At 52.0% G+C, this 14940-nt stretch overlaps 1 protein-coding gene across 1 annotated transcript in view; it reads right to left on the bottom strand.

The window, feature by feature from the left end:
* The window catches only part of KIF9 (kinesin family member 9), a 68487-nt gene extending 53547 nt beyond the window's left edge, over positions 1-14940 (bottom strand). The window contains exons 1-3 of the mRNA XM_056518727.1: positions 14656-14940; positions 3942-4046; positions 3705-3870 (exon numbers count right to left, since the gene is read on the bottom strand). Of these exons, the coding sequence (XP_056374702.1) occupies positions 3705-3870; positions 3942-4037 (262 nt within the window). The 5' untranslated portion in view covers positions 4038-4046; positions 14656-14940. The remainder of the gene's footprint in view (positions 1-3704; positions 3871-3941; positions 4047-14655) is intronic.

Raw genomic sequence — 14940 nt, 5'->3', positions numbered from 1 at the left:
GGGAGCTGAGCGCTGTATATACCCTGGGGAGCTGAGCGCTGTATATACCATGGGGAGCTGAGTGCTGTATACAGCCTGGGGAGCTGAGCGCTGTATATACCATGGGGAGCTGAGCGCTGTATATACCATGGTGTGCTGAGCGCTGTATATACCATGGGGAGCTGAGCATTGTATATACCCTGGTGTGCTGAGCGCTGTATATACCATGGTGTGCTGAGCGCTGTATATACCAAGGTGTGCTGAGTGCTGTATATACCCTGGGGAGCTGAGCGCTGTATATACCCTGGGGAGCTGAGCGCTGTATATACCCTGGGGAGCTGAGTGCTGTATATACCCTGGGGAGCTGAGCGCTGTATATACCCTGGGGAGCTGAGCGCTGTATATACCATGGTGTGCTGAGCGCTGTATATACCATGGTGTGCTGAGCGCTGTATATACCATGGTGTGCTGAGCGCTGTATATACCATGGTGTGCTGAGCGCTGTATATACCATGGTGTGCTGAGTGCTGTATATACCCTGGAGAGCTGAGCTCTGTATATACCATGGTGTGCTGAGCGCTGTATATACCATGGTGTGCTGAGCGCTGTATAAACCCTGGGGAGCTAAGCGCTGTATATACCATGGGGAGCTGAGCTCTGTATATACCATGGTGTGCTGAGCGCTGTATATACCATGGGGAGCTGAGCGCTGTATATACCATGGGGAGCTGAGCGCTGTATATACCCTGGTGTGCTGAGCGCTGTATATACCATGGTGTGCTGAGCTCTGTATAAACACTGGGGAGCTAAGCGCTGTATATACCATGGTGTGCTGAGCGCTGTATATACCCTGGTGTGCTGAGCGCTGTATATACCATGGTGTGCTGAGTGCTGTATATACCCTGGGGAGCTGAGCACTGTATATACCCTGTGGAGCTGAGCACTGTATATACCCTGGTGTGCTGAGCGCTGTATATACCCTGGTGTGCTGAGCGCTGTATATACCATGGTGTGCTGAGTGCTGTATATACCCTGGGGAGCAGAGTGCTGTATATACCCTGGGGAGCTGAGCTCTGTATATACCATGGGGAGCTGAGCGCTGTATATACCATGGTGTGCTGAGCTCTGTATATACCCTGGTGTGCTGAGCGCTGTATATACCATGGTGTGCTGAGCGCTGTATATACCCTGGTGTGCTGAGCGCTGTATATACCATGGTGTGCTGAGTGCTGTATATACCCTGGGGAGCAGAGTGCTGTATATACCCTGGGGAGCTGAGCTCTGTATATACCATGGGGAGCTGAGCGCTGTATATACCATGGTGTGCTGAGCTCTGTATATACCCTGGGGAGCTGAGCTCTTTATATACCCTGGGGAGCTGAGCGCTGTATATACCCTGGGGAGCTGAGCGCTGTATATACCCTGGGGAGCTGAGCGCTGTATATACCATGGTGTGCTGAGCTCTGTATATACCATGGGGAGCTGAGTGCTGTATATACCATGGGGAGCTGAGTGCTGTATATACCATGGGGAGCTGAGTGCTGTATATACCATGGGGAGCTGAGCGCTGTATATACCATGGTGTGCTGAGCTCTGTATATACCCTGAGGAGCTGAGCTCTGTATATACCCTAGGGAGCTGAGCTCTGTATATACCATGGGGAGTTGAGCGCTGTATATACCATGGGGAGCTGAGCGCTGTATATACCATGGGGAGCTGAGCGCTGTATATACCCTGGGGTGCTGAGCGCTGTATATACCCTGGGGTGCTGAGCGCTGTATATACCCTGGGGTGCTGAGCGCTGTATATACCCTGGGGAGCTGAGCGCTGTATATACCCTGGGGAGCTGAGCGCTGTATATACCCTGGGGAGCTGAGTGCTGTATATACCATGGTGTGCTGAGCTCTGTATATACCATGGGGAGCTGAGTGCTGTATATACCATGGGGAGCTGAGCGCTGTATATACCATGGTGTGCTGAGCTCTGTATATACCCTGAGGAGCTGAGCGCTGTATATACCCTGGGGAGCTGAGCGCTGTATATACCATGGTGTGCTGAGCTCTGTATATATCATGGGGAGCTGAGTGCTGTATATACCATGGGGAGCTGAGCGCTGTATATACCATGGTGTGCTGAGCTCTGTATATACCATGGGGAGCTGAGCGCTGTATATACCCTGGGGAGCTGAGCGCTGTATATACCCTGGGGAGCTGAGCGCTGTATATACCATGGGGAGTTGAGCGCTGTATATACCCTGGGGAGCTGAGCGCTGTATACACCCTGGGGAGCTGAGCGCTGTATATACCATGGGGAGCTGAGCTCTGTATATACCATGGTGTGCTGAGCTCTGTATATACCCTGAGGAGCTGAGCGCTGTATACACCCTGGGGAGCTGAGCGCTGTATATACCATGAGGAGCTGAGCGCTGTATATACACTGGGGAGCTGAGCTCTGTATATACCATGGTGTGCTGAGCGCTGTATATACCATGGTGTGCTGAGCTCTGTATATACCATGGGGAGCTGAGCGCTGTATATACCATGGGGAGCTGAGCGCTGTATATACCCTGAGGAGCTGAGCGCTGTATATACCATGGGGAGTTGAGCGCTGTATATACCGAGGAGCTGAGCGCTGTATATACCCTGGGGTGCTGAGCGCTGTATATACCATGGGGAGCTGAGCGCTGTATATACCCTGGGGTGCTGAGCGCTGTATATACCCTGGGGAGCTGAGCGCTGTATACACCCTGGGGAGCTGAGCTCTGTATATACCATGGGGAGCTGAGCTCTGTATATACTCTGGGGAGCTGAGCACTGTATATACCCTGGGGTGCTGAGCTCTGTATATACCCTGGGGAGCTGAGCTCTGTATATACCATGGGGAGCTGAGCTCTGTATATACTCTGGGGAGCTGAGTGCTGTATATACCCTGGGGAGCTGAGCGCTGTATATACCCTGGGGAGCTGAGCGCTGTATATACCCTGGGGAGCTGAGCGCTGTATATATCATGGGGTGCTGAGCGCTGTATATATCATGGGGAGCTGAGCGCTGTATATACCATGAGGAGCTGAGCGCTGTATATACCATGGGGAGCTGAGTGCTGTATATACCCTGGGGAGCTGAGCGCTGTATATACCCTGGGGAGCTGAGCGCTGTATATACCCTGGGGAGCTGAGCGCTGTATATACCCTGGGGAGCTGAGCACTGTATATACCCTGTGGAGCTGAGCGCTGTATATACCCTTGGAAGCTGAGCGCTGTATATACCATGGGGAGCCGAGCGCTGTATATACCCTGTGGAGCTGAGCGCTGTATATACCCTTGGAAGCTGAGCGCTGTATATACCCTGGGGAGCTGAGCGCTGTATATACCCTGGGGAGCTGAGCGCTGTATATATCATGGGGTGCTGAGCGCTGTATATATCATGGGGAGCTGAGCGCTGTATATACCATGAGGAGCTGAGCGCTGTATATACCATGGGGAGCTGAGTGCTGTATATACCCTGGGGAGCTGAGCGCTGTATATACCCTGGGGAGCTGAGCGCTGTATATACCCTGGGGAGCTGAGCGCTGTATATACCCTGGGGAGCTGAGCGCTGTATATACCCTGTGGAGCTGAGCGCTGTATATACCCTTGGAAGCTGAGCGCTGTATATACCCTTGGAAGCTGAGCGCTGTATATACCATGGGGAGCCGAGCGCTGTGTACACCGCGGTCCCTCCACTCACCATTATAGCCCTGTAAGGCTCGAGACACAACAGACTTGGCCACAGTATCGTACACCGAGCTCTGAGACGCGTTGTGGAGAATCCCGTCCACTTTAAATGACCAATCATATCGCTTGTTATTCACCACCCCCAACTTCTCGTCCTTCCTCAGGTGAACGTCTATGGACTGAACAAAAACAGGAAAATATTAACAATAATACAAAGATATAATGGAGACCAAGGAAACATCATCCTCACCTTACTGTCCTCCCCGAGTCTGATCGTCTCTTGTGCAAAATGAGAGGTCGGCCGGAGGCGAACAAACACCCGAACATCATCACTGCCGGCGCCCATAATACCGTCCTACAAAAAGAGATCAGCATATATTACTGATCCTGAGTTATATCCTGTATTATACCCCAGAGCTGTACTCACTATTCTGCTGGTGAGGTCACTGTGTACATACATTATATTACTTATCCTGTACTGATCCTGAGTTATATCCTGTATTATACTCCAGAACTGTACTCACTATTCTGCTGGTGAGGTCACTGTGTACATACATTACATTACTTATCCTGTACTGACCCTGAGTTATATCCTGTATTATACTCCAGAGCTGTACTCACTATTCTGCTGGTGAGGTCACTATATACATACATACATTACATTACTTATCCTGTACTGATCCTGAGTTATAGGGTTTTCTCCACTGTCGCCGCTTCGACGTCTCTCTTCCCCGCTCATCCCTATATCCACCTTCCCCTCCCACTCCCTTCTTCGCCATTTTACTTGCGCCTTCTTCTCTGTCCGAGTTCGCGCGCGCAGGCTAAGGGCGGAGTTTTCCCCTGGGTTGGCCGCTTCTCATTTGCGGCCTGCGCTTGGGAGGGGGCGGCGTTTATGCGCGTCATTGAGAGGCGCTCCTGCGACCTCCAATCAGGGCCCAGAGGGACGTAGTCTTGCGAGACTTCGTCCCCTGGGTGCAAGGACTCTGGGCTCCCCTCACACCGCAGCGCCAGTGCAACACTAAGCGGTGTGGAGGTCGGAGCCTGTTCTGTCCGTAGGTTGTATAGTTTTTAGAGCCTATTTATTTTTTCCATATCTCCTAACTGAATTTATTCCGTCTAATTAGACTTTTATCTGTGCCTTGGGTCAGTTATTTTTACCCAAAAATCAGTCAATTGAATCTTTTACAAGCTACCTTATAGCCTAAAAGTTGGTATGGCTGAGGAACCCTCATCTGCCCCCCTCAGAGGGGAGGGTCTCTCCCTGGATTCGGCACAATTTATGACCGCCACTCAAATCCAGGACTTAATTAATAAGTCGGTCCAAGCGGCCCTGGCCTCATCCATAGTGCCCTCTGGCCCGCCACAGCAGGGTTCCAATGTCTCAGTCCCTCTTCACGGCGGAGAACCGCATGTAAAAAAGGGCAAGGCTTGCCATAAAAGGAAGCACATCTCTGACTCCCCGGCAGGGGAAGATAATAATATGCTCCAGACAGTTCCTACCCCGGTCTGTCAACCCCAGCATCCCTCTGACTCCCCTCGACCCCTGGGCCTCGGGGAGTTACATGGCAAGAGGCATAAGTCCGCTAGGCGGGCTAAACCCGACTCCTATGTAGACTCCTCTACTGAGGATTCTTCGGGTTCATCCAATGAGTCTGAGGACTATGAGTCCGACCCCAATATTGAAGAGGATGCTGGGGATAAGGCGCTCGACACCGACGCCAACCCTGCCATGCAGGGCAATGTAATCCTGGATTCCCTAGGAGAACCCCTTTTTCACCCAGACGCGATCTCCCATCCGAGATCGGGCGACTGGTTACCGCTCCCCCACGTGGCCCAATATGTAGAGCTTTGGGCTCGTAAGTCTCTGGATAGATTCAGCCGTAATAAGCTGAGGGCTGAATGCCCTAGACCCTTTACCCCCAATAAGGTGGTGGCTATCCCGGAGGTGGATCCCATCCTGATGAAATATTTGTTAAAATCGGGTAAATTTCCTAAGAAAGGAATAGAACGTTCCTTCAAGACTATACAGGAGCGTATCCTTGATTTAATGGGTCCTCTCACTAAGATCCTTAACTTAGCTGAACATGCTGCAGCGAAGGATCAACCTGTTGACGTCCGTCAGCTCCGTGGCTGGGCCCAGAGAGCCATTTGCCTGGCAGGTACTGCCAACTCCACCTGCTCAGTCGAGAGGCGCCGGTCGATCCTGATGCGCCTCGACCCGCAACTATCCCATCTGGCCGAGACCGAACCCGGTCCCTCAGCAGCAGGCATGCTTTTTGGAGATAGTTTGATGAAGGATGTCAACAGATTTGTCGGACTTTTTACCGGCTTGGATAAGGCCCAAACTTCCATAAAGAAATCGGGGTCCAGTAAAATTTTTCCCCGGGCCGGCAGAAGTAGAGGCCGATCTGCCGGCCGTTCTGCTCCCTACAGGCCACAGGGCAGACCCGTTGCCCAATATCATTATTCCCAGGCTCCTCCTTCCTACACCGTACCAGTGGTCCAAACATCACCATTCTTCCCTCCTCGAGGTCGACCCTGGAGAGGTCGTGGCGGACGTGGATACCCCCGCTCCCGTCCTTCTACCGGTGAGTGTACCTTCCATTCCACGTTCTCATATACCTGTGGGGGGGCGACTGATGTATTTTACCCATGCCTGGTCTGCGATTACGGCAGACGTGTGGATTCTTCAGACAGCGGCGGGGTTTCACCTAGAGCTCCAGTCCTTGCCGGTTCTGGGTGTAATTCCAGCCCCTATCCGGTTTTCAGATCAAAACGCTATCCTCATAGACAATGAGGTGCGAGATCTCCTGTCCAAACATGCGACCATGGAGTCCGACCCATTTTCCCTAGGGTTCGTAAGTAACCTCTTCCTAGTGAAGAAAAAAGGGGGCGGCTACCGTCTGGTCATAAACCTGAGAGACCTAAACCAACATGTCACGTATCGCCATTTCAAAATGGAGGGAATTCACTCCCTCCTGGATCTTTTACTGCCAGGAGACTGGCTGGTGAAGGTGGACTTGAAGGACGCCTACCTCACTGTCCCTAAATGTGCAATCTCCACCACAGCACAAATAATCAGAGGTCCAGGATCAAGTGGAAAGGCTTCCAAGTTTATTCACACCATAAATGTGATAGCGGTGCAACGTTTCGGCAAACTGCCTTTGTCATGCTTGACAAAGGCAGTTTGCCGAAACGTTGCACCGCTATCACATTTATGGTGTGAATAAACTTGGAAGCCTTTCCACTTGATCCTGGACCTCTGATTATTTGTGCTGTGGTGGAGATTGCACATTTATGGACTGCTGACCTGCCAGTTGGCTGACCACGTGCACTTACAGAGGGGGTCTTTGCTGGCTCTTTCGCTTGGAGTTATTACTACCTCACCGTCCCTATACACTCGGAGTCACAAAAGTTCCTCCGTTTCCTTTGGAGGGGCCGCATGTGGCAGTTTACTTGCCTTCCGTTCGGCCTATCATCCGCCCCGTGGTGCTTCACCAAACTGATGAAACCGGTGGTGGCGGCTCTGAGGAGCAGGGGGGTTCGTCTGATCATTTACCTAGACGACCTTCTCATCATGGCCCGCTCCAAAACTCAGGCCTCTCTTCACATGTCGTGGGCGATATCGTTGCTACATACTCTAGGCTTCGTAGTCAACCGAGAAAAGTCGGTTCTGGTCCCAGCTCAAGAAATGGAGTTCCTGGGTTTCTTGGTGGACACCAATCGCGCACTGCTGCGGCTCCCAAAGTCCAAACTAGCCCTGATCCGCAAAGAAATCAGGGCGGTTCTGCGCAAAGGATGCTTGTCATTACGGATTCTGGCACGCCTGGTGGGGCTCCTGGCGGCTTCCATCCAGGCTATTTTTCCGGCCCCCTTGCACTCCCGACCCCTTCAGAGGCTCAAGATCTTGCATCTGTGCCAGGGCCTCAGGTACGCGGACAAGGTACCCCTCTGTCCGGCGGCTATCAAGGAGTTACATTGGTGGCTTCGTCATGCCGTCGAGTGGAACGGCAAGGCCATTTTCAACCCGTGTCCGGACGTCATCATAGAGTCGGACGCGAGCCGTCTTGGCTGGGGCGCTCGATGCAAGGAGATTTCCACAGGAGGGACTTGGTCCGCCACGGAGGTCGACCTGCATATCAATGCATTGGAGCTTCTGGCGGCATTTTTTGCCGTCAAGAGCTTCATGCCTCGTTCGTCCAACTGTTGTGTGTTATTACGCATGGACAACGTGGCGGCGGTTCAGTACATCAACCGATTAGGGGGCACCAGATCCAAGATCCTGGCAGACCTTGCCAAAGATTTCTGGCACTTTTGCCTAACCCACAACATTATTCCGGTAGCGAAGTACATTGCAGGGGTCTCCAACACGGTGGCCGATTGGAATTCCCGCTATCTCCTCGATTCCTGCAGTTGCGACACCTTTGGGGTCCGTTATACGTGGACCTTTTCGCTTCCCGCCTCAACCACCAACTGCCTCACTTCTTCAGCTGGAGAACGGATCCAGAGGCACCTGCGGTAGACGCTCTCCGCCTCCTCTGGCCGAGGGGAACGCACTATGCCTTTCCTCCCTTCCAGTTGATCCCCAGGGTTCTCCTGCATACGAAGAACCAGAGGGTGACGGTTGTGCTGATCACACCTTGGTGGCCGACACAACCATGGTTCCCTCTCCTTCTGGGGATGGCCGTGGATTATCCCCGGCTGTTACCCCAAGTTCCACACCTTCTCACCAACCCGACCGGGGTCTCCATCCTCTGGTGGTGGAGGGCAACCTGCCTCTCCTAGCGTGGTTGGTTTCGGGGTCTCGGACGCGGATCGAGACCTTTCAAGATCAGCTAGGGATCTCCTCGCCCTGGCCTGGGCCCCCGGGACTAGATCGGCATATTGATCAGCCTGGAGGCTCTGGGTTCGTTGGTGTGATCAACGGCAGGTTGATCCCATACATGCACCTGTGTCTGTAGTAGTAGACTACTTGGCAGATTCTTTTGACTCTGGCAAATCCTATAGTTCCATTAATGTATACCGGTCGGCTATTGCGGCTTACCACTGCCCAGTGGACTCTTTGCCGATTGGCAAACACCCGCTGGTTTGTAGACTTTTGCGCGGCATTAAATATAAACGTCCCCCTAGGCCTAGGTATCATTCGACCTGGGATGTCTCCAGGTTGCTCGATATGTTTGCCTCGTGGGAGGACAACGACGATCTTTCCCTGAAACTGTTGTCATATAAACTGACGGTCCTTCTATGTTTGGTGTCCATCAAACGTGTCTCGGACGTGAAAGCTTTGGACATCTCTAGGCGACAATTTTCGCCTCAGGGAGTCAAATTCTCGGTGGTCCGTAGGACCAAGACGGGTATTCACTCGGTTATTCACTTTGCGTTGTTCTTGCTTACAGGCGTACGAATCACAGACGGCAGATCTGCGTTCCCCGGATTTTTCTCAGCTCCTTGTCTCTTATGTCAGACAACATCATCCAGTTACTTCCGCTTCTCTAGCACGCTGGGTACGTTCTGCCATGGAAATGGCAGGTATAGATGTGTCTCTGTTTGGAGCTCACTCTTCCAGGGGTGCTATGGCTACAAAGATAGTCACAGCAGGGGGCTCCCTCTCCGACTTATTGATGGCGGCTGATTGGTCCTCGGAGACCACCTTTCGCCATTTCTACTTCAGGCCGGAGGACCATGTGTCTATGTCGATAGTATTATAATACTCTGGTTGTTATTGTTCTTACTGTCATTGCTGGTTGTTAGCTTTGAACTTGCATAAGATATGAGCCTCCTGTCTGATATATAAATCGAGATTTTCCTAGCTTGTGACGGAAAATATTAGTTATATGAAGACAGGAGGCGAGTATCTTCCCTCCCTACCCTCCCTATTACGATTCTTTGTTCTCTTTGCAGGATATTGAAAGCAGAGGCGGTTTTCCTGAGTTCGGATGACCTGTCGGGTCCCTGCTGTTTGGTTTCTCTACAGTCCCCGTTGGGACGAAGTTGAACATCCCTTGGCTCCGGGTTTCTGCTGCTCTGGGCTGAAAGGCCGAAGGTTGCGGTCCGTTGAGGATGTCTGGATGGAGTTGTCTTCTGTGCGGTTCTGGTTCGCATTAAGAAAGAGGAGGATCTATATGTGGGCAGTCCTTATATAGGGGCTACAGATGAGGAGTGGCTACTGTGGTCCTCGGACTGCTGGGAGTTGTAGTTTGAAGTTTTTGCTTTTATATTGAATTGATTACCAAATTGCTCTGCTATGGGCATTATTAAAGAAAGAATAATGCATAAGATACTCGCCTCCTGTCTTCATATAACTAATATTTTCCGTCACAAGCTAGGAAAATCTAGATTTATATCCTGTATTATACTCCAGAGCTGTACTCACTATTCTGCTGGTGAGATCACTGTGTATATACATTACTTATCCTGTACTGATCCTGAGTTATATCCTGTATTATACTCCAGAGCTGTACTCACTATTCTGCTGGTGGGGTCACTGTGTACATACATTACTGTTACGCCTAGCGCTCCGGGTCCCCGCTCCTCCCCGGAGCGCTCACGGCGTCTTTCTCCCTGCAGCGCCCCGGTCAGTCCCGCTGACCGGGAGCGCTGCACTGTCTTGGCCGTTGGGGATGCGATTCGCACAGCGGGACGCGCCCGCTCGCGAATCGCATCCCAGGTCACTTACCCGTCCCGGTCCCCTGCTGTCATGTGCTGGCGCGCGCGGCTCCGCTCTCTAGGGCGCGCGCGCGCCAGCTCTCTGAGACTTAAAGGGCCAGTGCACCAATGATTGGTGCCTGGCCCAATTAGTCTAATTGGCTTCCACCTGCTCCCTGCCTTTATCTGACCTCCTCCCATGCACTCCCTTGCCGGATCTTGTTGCCTTGTGCCAGTGAAAGCGTTTAGTGTGTCCAAAGCCTGTGTACCTGAACTTCTGCTACCCATCCTGACTACGAACCTTGCCGCCTGCCCCCGACCTTCTGCTACGTCTGACCTTGCCTCTGCCTAGTCCTTCTGTCCCACGCCTTCTCAGCAGTCAGAGAGGTTGAGCCGTTGCTAGTGGATACGACCTGGTTGCTACTGCCGCAGCAAGACCATCCCGCTTTGCGGCGGGCTCTGGTGAAAACCAGTAGCCTCTTAGAACCGGTCCACTAGCACGGTCCACGCCAATCCCTCGCTGACACAGAGGATCCACTACCTGGAAGCCGAATCGTGAAAGTAGATCCGGCCATGGATCCCGCTGAGGTGCCGCTGCCAAGTCTCGCTGATCTTCCCACGGTGGTCGCTCAGCAATCGCAGCAGATTGCCCAACAAGGACAGCAGCTGTCGCAGTTGACCGCCATGTTACAGCAACTTCTGCCTCTGCTACAGCAGCAACCATCTCCTCCGCCAGCTCCTGCACCTCCTCCGCAGCGAGTGGCCGCTCCTAACCTCCGCTTGTCCCTGCCGGACAAATTTGATGGGGACTCTAAACTCTGCCGTGGATTTTTGTCTCAGTGTTCCCTGCATATGGAGATGTTGTCGGACTTGTTTCCTTCAGAACGGTCTAAGGTGGCGTTCGTAGTAAGCCTTCTTTCAGGAAAGGCCTTGTCTTGGGCCACACCGCTCTGGGACCGCAATGATCCTGCCACAGCCACAGTCCAGGCCTTCTTCGCTGAACTCCGGAGTGTCTTCGAGGAGCCAGCCCGAGCTTCTTCTGCCGAGACTGCCCTGTTGAACCTGGTCCAGGGTAATTCTTCCGTTGGCGAGTACGCCATACAATTCCGTACTTTTGCTTCCGAACTATCCTGGAATAATGAGGCTCTCTGCGCGACCTTTAAAAAAGGCCTATCCAGTCGCATCAAGGATGTGCTGGCCGCACGAGAGATTCCTGCCAACCTCCAAGAACTCATCCATTTGGCTACCCGCATTGACATGCGTTTTTCTGAGCGACACCAAGAGCTCCGCCAGGAAAAAGACTTAGATCTCTGGGCACCTCTCCCACAGTATCCGTTGCAATCTACGCCTGGGCCTCCCGCCGAGGAGGCCATGCAAGTGGATCGGTCTCGCCTGACCCAGGAAGAGAGGAATCGCCGTAGGGAAGAAAATCTCTGTCTTTACTGTGCCAGTACCGAGCATTTCTTGGTGGATTGCCCTATCCGTCCTCCACGCCTGGGAAACGCACGCACGCACCCAGCTCACGTGGGTGTGGCGTCTCTTGGTTCCAAGTCTGCTCCTCCACGTCTCACGGTACCCGTGCGGTTTTCTTCTTCAGCCAACTCCTCCCTCTCAGCCGTGGCCTGCTTGGACTCCGGTGCCTCTGGAAATTTTATTTTGGAGTCCTTTGTTAATAAATTCAGCATCCCGGTGACCCGTCTCGTCAAACCGCTCTACATTTCCGTGGTCAACGGAGCCAGATTGGACTGCACCGTGCGTTACCGCACAGAACCCCTCCTGATGTCTATCGGACCCCACCACGAAAGGATTGAGTTCTTCATTCTCCCCAACTGCACCTCTGAGGTCCTCCTCGGTCTGCCTTGGCTCCGGCTTCATTCCCCCACCATTGATTGGACCACCGGGGAGATCAGGAACTGGGACTCTGCCTGCCACAGGAAGTGCCTCTCCCCCCCTCCCAGTCCCGTCAGGCAAGCCTCTGTGCCTCCCCATGGCCCCCGTCCTGGTGTCACACTGCCCCGTGCCAGGCCTCGCCCTCTGCCCTCCCTCCCCATTCCCACTCCTGCTGTACTGCCTGCCGTTGAGGAAACCCTCCATTCTTTCCCGGTGTCCTCATCCCAGGGGAGGCAGTTACCGGACAAAGAGAAGGGGAGACCTAAGGGGGGGGGTACTGTTACGCCTAGCGCTCCGGGTCCCCGCTCCTCCCCGGAGCGCTCACGGCGTCTTTCTCCCTGCAGCGCCCCGGTCAGTCCCGCTGACCGGGAGCGCTGCACTGTCTTGGCCGTTGGGGATGCGATTCGCACAGCGGGACGCGCCCGCTCGCGAATCGCATCCCAGGTCACTTACCCGTCCCGGTCCCCTGCTGTCATGTGCTGGCGCGCGCGGCTCCGCTCTCTAGGGCGCGCGCGCGCCAGCTCTCTGAGACTTAAAGGGCCAGTGCACCAATGATTGGTGCCTGGCCCAATTAGTCTAATTGGCTTCCACCTGCTCCCTGCCTTTATCTGACCTCCTCCCATGCACTCCCTTGCCGGATCTTGTTGCCTTGTGCCAGTGAAAGCGTTTAGTGTGTCCAAAGCCTGTGTACCTGAACTTCTGCTACCCATCCTGACTACGAACCTTGCCGCCTGCCCCCCACCTTCTGCTACGTCTGACCTTGCCTCTGCCTAGTCCTTCTGTCCCACGCCTTCTCAGCAGTCAGCGAGGTAGAGCCGTTGCTAGTGGATACGACCTGGTTGCTACTGCCGCAGCAAGACCATCCCGCTTTGCGGCGGGCTCTGGTGAAAACCAGTAGCCTCTTAGAACCGGTCCACTAGCACGGTCCACGCCAATCCCTCGCTGACACAGAGGATCCACTACCTGGAAGCCGAATCGTGACAATTACATTACTTACCCTGTACATTACTTACCCAATTACATTACTTACCCTGAGTTATATCCTGTATTATACTCCAGAGCTGTACTCACTATTCTGCTGGTGAGGTCACTGTGTACATACATTACATTACTTATCCTGTACTGATCCTGAGTTATATCCTGTATTATACTCCAGAGCTGTACTCACTATTCTGCTGGTGAGATCACTGTGTACATACATTACATTACTTATCCTGTACTGATCCTGAGTTATATCCTGTATTATACTCCAGAGCTGTACTCATTATTCTGCTGGTGAGGTCACTGTGTATATACATTACATTACTTATCCTGTACTGATCCTGAGTTATATCCTGTATTATACTCCAGAGCTGTACTCACTATTCTGCTGGTGAGGTCACTGTGTACATACATTACATTACTTATCCTGTACTGATCCTGAGTTATATCCTGTATTATACTCCAGAGCTGTACTCACTATTCTGCTGGTGAGGTCACTGTGTACATACATTACATTACTTATCCTGTACTGATCCTGAGTTATATCCTGTATTATACTCCAGAACTGTACTCACTATTCTGCTGGTGAGGTCACTGTGTACATACATTACATTACTTATCCTGTACTGACCCTGAGTTATATCCTGTATTATACTCCAGAGCTGTACTCACTATTCTGCTGGTGAGATCACTGTGTACATACATTACATTACTTATCCTGTACTGATCCTGAGTTATATCCTGTATTATACTCCAGAGCTGTACTCACTATTCTGCTGGTGAGGTCACTGTGTACATACATTACATTACTTATCCTGTACTGATCCTGAGTTATATCCTGTATTATACCCCAGAGCTGTACTCACTATTCTGCTGGTGAGATCACTGTGTACATACATTACATTACTTATCCTGTACTGATCCTGAGTTATATCTTGTATTATACTCCAGAGCTGTACTCACTATTCTGCTGGTGAGGTCACTGTGTACATACATTACATTACTTATCCTGTACTGATCCTGAGTTATATCCTGTATTATGCTCCAGAGCTGTACTCACAATTCTGCTGGTGAGGTCACTGTGTACATACATTACATTACTTATCCTGTACTGATCCTGAGTTATATCCAGTATTATACTCCAGAGCTGTACTCACTATTCTGCTGGTGAGGTCACAGTGTATATACATTACATTACTTATCCTGTACTGATCCTGAGTTTTATCCTGTATTATACTCCAGAGCTGTACTCACTATTCTGCTGGTGAGGTCACTGTGTACATACATTACATTACTTATCCTGTACTGATCCTGAGTTATATCCTGTATTATACCCCAGAGCTGTACTCACTATTCTGCTGGTGAGGTCACTGTGTACATACATTACATTACTTATCCTGTACTGATCCTGAGTTATATCCTGTATTATACCACAGAGCTGTACTCACTATTCTGTAGAACTACAACTCCCAGCAGGACACTTCGCCGCTGTCACCTCCGCTCCGCGGTCCCTTTATCTCTCAGTGTAAACTCTCGGTCTCCATAGTAACGGTGAGAAACCGGAAGTGGGCCTCAGCTGAGCCTCCCTGTGGTCATGTGACCTCCCGCCTCTCCCGTTTATCTCCTGTTTTCGGGCTCCGGTTCTTCTCTTTTGTTTTTCTTCTTTTATTTCTTCCGCATTTTCTCCCATCGCACTCGGTACTGGACATGATCAAGGGCGCTGCAGATTTTCG

Source organism: Hyla sarda, chromosome 5 (genome assembly GCF_029499605.1).
Source record: "Hyla sarda isolate aHylSar1 chromosome 5, aHylSar1.hap1, whole genome shotgun sequence".
In the NCBI taxonomy this organism is placed as follows: Eukaryota; Metazoa; Chordata; class Amphibia; order Anura; family Hylidae; genus Hyla; species Hyla sarda.
Note: the sequence above shows the minus strand (reverse complement) of the source record. Positions and strands in the feature narration are given on the sequence as shown.